General features: G+C 41.0%; 2 protein-coding genes across 2 annotated transcripts; one reads left to right on the plus strand and one right to left on the minus strand.

The window, feature by feature from the left end:
* Positions 1 to 2,335: 2,335 nt before the first annotated feature.
* OR4E1 (olfactory receptor family 4 subfamily E member 1) lies at positions 2,336 to 3,295 on the plus strand. Its single transcript, XM_028095175.1, is given in 3 exon segments — positions 2,336 to 2,884; positions 2,886 to 2,973; positions 2,976 to 3,295. Coding segments are annotated over 3 exon segments (957 nt in total).
* Positions 3,296 to 6,833: 3,538 nt separating this feature from the next.
* OR4E2 (olfactory receptor family 4 subfamily E member 2) lies at positions 6,834 to 7,760 on the minus strand. Its single transcript, XM_028095176.1, has one exon. The coding sequence runs from the start codon at positions 7,758 to 7,760 to the stop codon at positions 6,834 to 6,836; it is 927 nt and encodes a 308-aa protein (XP_027950977.1).
* Between the last annotated feature and the right edge of the window lie 291 nt (positions 7,761 to 8,051).

The following is an 8,051-nucleotide window of genomic DNA, read 5'->3' on the forward strand; positions in this document are numbered from 1 at the left end:
TGACTTTCTCTGCTTGACTTATTTCACTTAGCGTAATCTCCTCCAGTCCCATCCATGTTGATGTAAAAGTTGGGTATTTATCCTTTCTGATGCCTGAGTAATATTCCATTGTATATATGGACCACATCTTCTTTATCCATTCGTCTGTTGAAGGGCATCTCGGCTCCTTCCAGTTTGGCTATTGTGCACATTGCTGCTATGAACATTGGGGTGCATATGGCCCTTCTTTTCACTACATCTGTGTCTTTGGGGTAAATACCCAGTAGTGCAATTGCTGGATCATAGGGTAGTTCTATTTTTAACGTTTTAAGGAACCTCCACACTGTTTTCCAAAGTGGCTGTATCAACTTGCATTCCCACCAACAGTATAAAAGGGGGGGGGGGGCAGTGCGTGGGTGGCTCAGTCATTAAGCGCCTGCCTTCGGCTCAGGTCATGGTCCCAGGGTCCCGGGATCAAGCCCCACATCGGGCTCCCTACTCAACGGGAAGCCTGCTTCTCCCTCTCACACTCCCTCTGCTTGTGTTCACTCTCTCGCTGTGTTTCTCTCTGTCAAATAAATAAATAAGATCTTTAAAAAAAAGTGTAAAAGGGTTCCCCTTCACAACCTCTCCAACATTTGTTGTTTATTGCCTTGTCAATTTTTGCCATTCTAACTGGTGTAAGGTGGTACATCTCAATTTAGTTTTGATTTGCATTTCCCTGATGGCTAATGATGTTGAACAACTTTTCATGTGTCTGTTAGCCATTTGTATGTCTTCTTTCGAGAAGTGTCTGTTCATGTCTTCTGCCCATTTTTTCACTGGATTATTTGTTTTTTGGGTGTTGAGTTTGAGAAGTTCTTTATAGATCTTGGATACCAGCCCTTTATCTGTAGTGTCATTTGTCTTATCTCATTCCGTGGGTTGCCTCGTTGTTTTGTTGACTGTTTCCTTTGCTGTGCAAAAGCGTTTTATCTTTATAAAGTCCCAAAAGTTCATTTTCACTTTTGTTTTGCTTGCCTTTGGAGACGTGTCTTGTAAGAAGTTGCTGTGGCCGATGTTGAAGAGGTTATTGCCTATGTTCTCCTCTAGGATTTTGATGGATTCCTGTCTCACATTGAGGTCTTTCATTTATTTAGAGTTTATCTTTGTGCATGGTGTAAAAGAATGGTTGAGTTTCATTCTTCTATATATAGCTGTCCAATTTTCCCAGCACCGTTTATTGAAGAGACTGTCTTTTTCCCTTTTTTTTTAAAGATTTTATTTATTTATTTGAGAGAGAGAGAGAGAGCACATGAGAGGGGGGAGAGTCAGAGGGAGAAGCAGACTCCCTGCTGAGCAGGGAGCCTGATGCGGGACTCGATCCCGGGATTCCAGGATCATGACCTGAGCCAAAGGCAGTTGCTTAACCAACTGAGCCACCCAGGCACCCAAGACTGTCTTTTTTCCATTGGATATTTTTTCCTGCTTTGTCGAAGATTAGTTACCATAGAGTTGAGGGTCCATATCTCAGCTCTCTACTCTGTCCCACTGATCTATGTGTCTGTTTTTATGCCAGTACCATGTTGTCTTGGTGATCACAGCTTTGTAATAGAGCTTAAAATCAGGCAACATGATGCCCCCGCTTTGTGTTTCTTTTTCAACATTTCCTTGGCGATTCAGGGTCTTTTCTGGTTCCATACAAATTTTAGGATTGTTTGTTCCAGCACTTTGAAAAATGCCATTGGTATTTTGATCGGGATGGTGTTGAAAGTATAGATTGCTCTGGGCAGCACAGACATTTTAACAATGTTTATTCTTCCAATCTATGAGCATGGAAAGTTTTTCCATCTTTTTGTGTCTTCTTCAATTTCTTTCATAAGTGTCCTGTAGTTTCTAGAGTATAGATCCTTTACCTCTTTGGTTAGGTTTATTCCAAGGTATCTTATGGTTTTTGGTGCTGTTGTAAATGGAATTGATTCCCTAATTTTGCTTTCTACAGTTACATCATTAGTGTATAGGAAAGCAACTGATTTCTGTGCATTGATTTTGTATCCTGCCACATTACTGAATTGCTGTATGAGTTCTAGTAATTTGGGGGTGGAGTCTTTTGGGTTTTCCACATTAAGTATCATGTCATCTGTGGAGAGAGAGTTTGACTTCCTCATTGCCAATTGAATACCTTTTATTTCTTTTTGTTGTCTGATTGCTGTTGCTAGGACTCAACATTCCTCAATTTCTATGAAAAGCCCACAGCGAATATCATTCTCAATGGGGAAAAGCTGAAAGCCTTTCCCTTAAGATCAGGAACAAGACAAGGATGCCGACTCTCGACACTATTTTTTCCTAATTCTTGACAGAGTGTCCAACAGAGAAAATGGGAGAGGCAAACCTACTCAATCAAAGCGCTTCTGTAACATACATTCGGCTTGGAGGCTTATCTGTAAATCAGAAGGTTTTACAGATAACACAGAAGGCTGTGTTTGCCATGTTCCTCACTTTCTATGTCCTGACAGTGATTGGGAACATTCTCATTGTCATAACAATTATCTGTGACCACCGGCTCCATACCCCAATGTATTTCTTCCTCAGTAACCTGTCTTTTATTGATGTCTGTCACTCCACGGTCACTGTCCCCAAGATGCTGATAGATACGTGGTCAGAAGAGAAGCTCATCTCCTTTGAGGCCTGTGTCACCCAGATGTTTTTCCTGCACCTCTTTGCCTGCACCGAGATCTTTCTCCTCACCATCATGGCCTATGATCAGTACATGGCCATTTGCAAACCCCTGCAGTACATGACAGTGATGAACTGGAAAGTATATGTGCTGCTGGCTGTGGCCCTCTGGATGGGGGGCACCGTCCACTCCATATCACTGACCTCCCTCACCATCAAGCTGCCCTACTGTGGTCCTGATGAGATTGACCAGCTTCTTCTGTGATGTGCCTCAGGTGATCAAACTGGCCTGCACAGATACACACATCATTGAAATCCTCATCGTCTCCAACAGCGGGCTGACTCTGTGGTCCTTTTCGTGGTCCTCGTGGTGTCCTATGCAGTCATCCTGGTGAGCCTGAGGCAGCAGATCTCCGAAGGCAGGCAGAAGCCCTTATCCACCTGTGCAGCCCACCTCACTGTCGTCTCACTCTTCCTGGGACACTGCATCTTCATCTATTCCCGTCCATCCACCAGCCTCCTGGAGGACAAGGTGGTGTCTGTGTTTTTCACCACTGTTACCCCCCTCCTGAACCCCATCATCTATACTCTTAGGAATGAAGACATGAAGAATGCCTTGAACAAGTTCATGAGGAGGTTGGAGGGGAGAGGGAAAAAATGACAATGTCTAAGCTCTCAAGAGGCCTGGTGCTCCACATTGAAGAAACACCATGCAAAGAATAAGTCACCTAACATTTAGCAGGCTCTGTGACTTATAAAATTGTCTTCTGGTCCAATATCTGACAATCATAGCAGTAGGATCTTTTTAGGATCTTCCATATGCTGGAAATTTTTCTAGGCACACTGCATTTACTCCATCCTCACAGCCACTTGTGAGGTAGGTATTATGCTTGTTTACAATGATGGAACTAAAGCTCAAAGGGAGCTCAAAGAGAGCCAATGGCATGCCCAGCTAGGAAATGCTGGAAGCAGGCTATTAAGCCAAGTATATCAACACAAACTCATGCTATTTTCATGACACTATGCCGCCTCTCCCTGCTGTTGTTGTCTTAGGGTGATAACTAACATTTAAACAAACCTTCAGATTGTTGGGCACTTGACTACCTCATTCACTCAGATGCTTGCCTAAATGGCTCAGCAAACACTGGTGACTCAGACCAAGTGAGTTTGCTTATGACTTCAGTGATGTAGAAAGAAGACTTTGAGTCATTGAAGGTACTGATATCCTCAAGTGTCCAGGAAAAATCTGCCATCAGAGCAATGAAATGGGAATATCTTATTATTCATTCATTTGACAAATTTTTACCAAGTACCTATTATGTGCTAAGGACAAGGCTTACAATCACCAAAAAAAAAAAAAAAAAAATTCAGGGGCACCTGGGTGACTCAGTCGTTAAGTGTCTGCCTTCGGCTCAGGTCATGATCCCAGGGTCCTGGGATCGAGCCCCGCGTCGGGCTCCCTGCTCCGTGGGAGGCCTGCTTCTCCCTCTCCCATTCCCCCTGCTTGTGTTCCCTCTCTCGCTGTGTCTCTCTCTCTGTCAAATAAATAAGTAAAATCTTTAAAATATAAATAAATTAAATTAAATAAAATTAACTTAAAAAAAAATCAGTCCCTCCTTCATGCAGTTTAGAGTCTAGTGAAAATAGGAAACAAAAATAGAACCGAATACATTTTAATTACAGATCATAAAAAACCCTGTGGAAAAACCCACTGAATGCTGATAGAGAGTTTTAGGAAAGACTGTCTTCAGAGTGGGTAGGCAAGGAGGGTCTCTGACAAATGACATCGAAGATAAGATCTGAAAGATGAAAAGGAGGCACTCATGAGAAAAGACAGGTGATGCACATTCTAGCAGAGGAAATAGCAGGTGTTAGGAAAAGACCCCGGCTTGGTCCAAGCAGTGAAAGGGTAGAGTGGTTAGAGCTTAGACCCTAAGGCAGAGAATGGTGAGAGGTGACAGTGAAGAGGTAAAAAGAACACTTTCATGTCCTCTCAAGGGTCAACCAATTTTCAAAAAGGTGCCAAGATAATGCAAGGGGGAAGAAATCTTTTTAAATAGTACTGGATCATCTAGGTAGATGGGAAAACTTAATTTCAACCCTCATCTCACACTTTGTATCAAAGTAAACTTAAAATGGATCACAAACCTAAAATTTAAAGCTGAACTGTAAAATTTCTAAAAGAAAACAGGAGAAAATCTTTGAGACTTCCGGGTAGGTGAAGATTTCTTAGGACACCAAAGGCATCAATCTTAAAAGTAAAAGATTGATAAAGAAGACTTAACCAAAATATAAACTTCTGCTCTTCAAAATATATCATCCAGAAAATAAAACTGCAAGCCACAGCATGAGAAAAAATATTGCCAAGACATATATCCAACAAAGGTTTAGTATCCAGAATACACAAGAATACTGTTGTATACTCTTACAACACAGTGATAAGAAGACAAAAAATAATAATCTAAAATGAGCAAAATATTTGAACAGACACATCATAACACAAGATAAATGAAAGGATAATAAGCAAATTAAAAGATTCTCAGTATCATCAATAATTAAGAAAATGAAGAGTAAACCACACACTCACTGCAAGGCCTAAAATTAAATATTGACAATACCAATTACTGGATGTTAAACTCTTATACTTCTGATGAGAATATAAAAAGGCACAACCACTTGGGAGTGCCGGGCTGGTCAGTCAGGGGAGCATAAGACTCGTCAACCCAGGGTCATGAGTTTGAGCCCCCCAGCAGGGGTAGAGCTTACTTAAAAATAAACTAATTAATTAATTAATTAATTAATTAATAACTTCCAAAAAATCATACAACCACTTTGGAAAACAGCTTTGTAGTTTCTCACAAGTTAAACATACACTTACCATGTGATCCAATAATTCTACTCCTGGGTATTTACCCAGGAGAAATGAAGACATGTGGCCAAAATAACCTATACATAAACATTTATATCTACTTTATTCACAACTGTCAAAAACTGAAAATACCCAAATGCCCATCAATAAATAACTGAATCAACTATTGTGGTATACCCATACCATAAGATATTATTCAACAATAGGAAGAAACAAACTGCCACTACCCACAAAAAAACATAGGTTAATCTCAGAAACAGCTTGCAGAGCTAAAGAAGTCAGGTACCGAAAAGTTCATACCATATGATTCGATTTATATGAAGCTCTAGGAAAGACAAAACTAATTCATAGTGACAAAAATCAGATCCTTGGATGCTTGGGTGGAGATAGAGGGATTGGCTGGGAAGGGACTGAAGAAACTTTCTGGGGTGATGGAAATGTCATTGACTAGAGACATGGTTATGTGGGTGTATATATACCTTTGTCAAAATTTCTCAAACTGCCCAATTAAAATGCGTGCATTTTATGTAATTAAATTTTATCTCAGTAAAGTTTATTTTAAAGTAAGTTCTTAGGGCATCTGGGTGGCTCAGTCAGTTAAGCGTCTGCCTTCCACTCAGGTCATGAACCCAGAGTGTTGGGTTTGAGCCGCGCATCAGGCTCTCTGCTCAGTGGGAGCCTGCTTCTCCCTCTCCCTCTGCCTGCCGCTCCCCCAGTTGGTGCTCTCTCTCTCTCTCCCCTCTCTCTGTCAAATAAATACATAATATATTTTTAAAAAATAAAATAAAATAATTTCTTTATACATTTCCACCTTGATTTTATCAAAGTATTATGACAAATACAAAATAGATCCAGGAATAAGGAAAGGATCATGTTCAAGGTAACAATTTAATTCGCTATAAATCAATGGTGGCTTAAATAAACACCTTGAAACTATATTTGAAAGCAAGATTAAAACCACTATAATTTAATAGAACATAAGTGTTCTAACATAGCTTCCCAGAGGCAATAACCCACAGAATCCATAAATCAAGAAAATATGATCTCTCACAATTGTACCTGTTCCTGAAACTGAGTCCATGCCCCAAATTATGTTCTTTACTAGGGAAACCAGAAGATTTCTTTAAACTTTTCCAGATTCTTTTTCTTTTATGTTCCACCATGATCGTTTCCTTTATATAAGTAATAGTTAATAAGTCCTTTCCTTTATAAAGAAGTCTGCCCTGCTCTGGGCCATTTTATCTACTGATTTTGTTTTTTACTTCTGCTGTCTCATTAAAGATATGGCCATAATTATATTTGTGATTCCAAATCCATCATGTACCTGACTTCATGAAAAAATCTGTTTCTGTCTGAGATGCTTGGTGGCACTTTTTACCTCCTCATTCCTCAAGGTGTAAATGAGGGGATTTAGCAAAGGGGTGACCACCGTGTAGAAGACAGATACCACCTTGTCCATGGAGAAGCTGGTGTCTGGCCGAGTGTAGAGGAAGATACATGGTCCAAAGAAGAAGGCAACCACCATGAAGTGGGCTGAGCAGGTAGACAGGGCTTTCCGGCGCCCTTCGGCTGACTGTCTTCTAAGAGAAACCAGGATGACTGTGTAAGAGGTGACCAAAACCAGGAAACAGGTAAGGGAGATGGTTCCACTATTAGACACAATGAGCATTCCCGTGAGGTATCTATCTGTGCAGGCCAGCTTGATGACAGGGGGCACATCGCAGAAGTAGCTGTCAATAATGTTGGGGCCGCAGTAAGGTAGATGAATGGTCAGGAAGGTCTGCACCAGAGAGTGAACAGTACCCCCCAACCAGAGAGCAAAGACGAGCTGCACACAGACCCTGATGTTCATCACATTGGGATAATGCAGCGGAGCACAAATGGCCACATACCGATCATAAGCCATGACGGTCAGCAGAAAGATCTCAGCACAAGCAAACAGATGTAGAAAGAAGAGCTGTGCGATGCAATTATCAAAGGAAATCGTCTTTCTCTCCAAAAGCAAGCCCTCTAGCATCTTGGGCACAGTGACAGATGAGTGGCAGATGTCAATAAAGGACAGATTGCTCAGGAAGAAGTACATGGGGGTATGGAGACGCAGAGTAAAAACTATAGTAACGATGATGAGACTGTTCCCCAAAAGGGTTAGCACATATGTGATGAAGAATGCCACAGACAATAGTATTTCCAGCACCCAGTTCTCAGTGAGTCCCAAGAAGACGAATTCAGTCACTCTTGTTTGATTTAGAGCATCCATCTAATGAGTTTCCAAAGGACCTTTTTGGGGGGGTGAGGGGGACCATGAAAGCTAATTTAGCTTTAATATTACAGGACTAAAACTCATTGAAGTGACTCTACATTCCATTTTGAATTGCTTACTTATTATCAGGGCATATAAAATAGAAGACCAACCTAATAGCTATTGTTACAATATACCCATTATGTATCAGGAGCCGTTCCCAGCACTTTTTATACACCATTCTATCAACCACAACTGCACCATGGCATAGGCATTATTGTTCCTGGCTTGCAGATGAGATACATGAAT

The sequence above is a fragment of the Eumetopias jubatus genome, unplaced genomic scaffold (genome assembly GCF_037043125.1).
Source record: "Eumetopias jubatus isolate StellerSeaLion01/CBP00866 unplaced genomic scaffold, mEumJub1_p1.0 scaffold_7, whole genome shotgun sequence".
Classification (NCBI taxonomy): domain Eukaryota; kingdom Metazoa; phylum Chordata; class Mammalia; order Carnivora; family Otariidae; genus Eumetopias; species Eumetopias jubatus.

Coding starts and splice junctions, on each gene's coding strand:
- OR4E2 (XM_028095176.1), bottom strand. CDS start 7,760: ATGGATGCTCTAAATCAAACAAGAGTGACTGAATTCGTCTTCTTGGGA.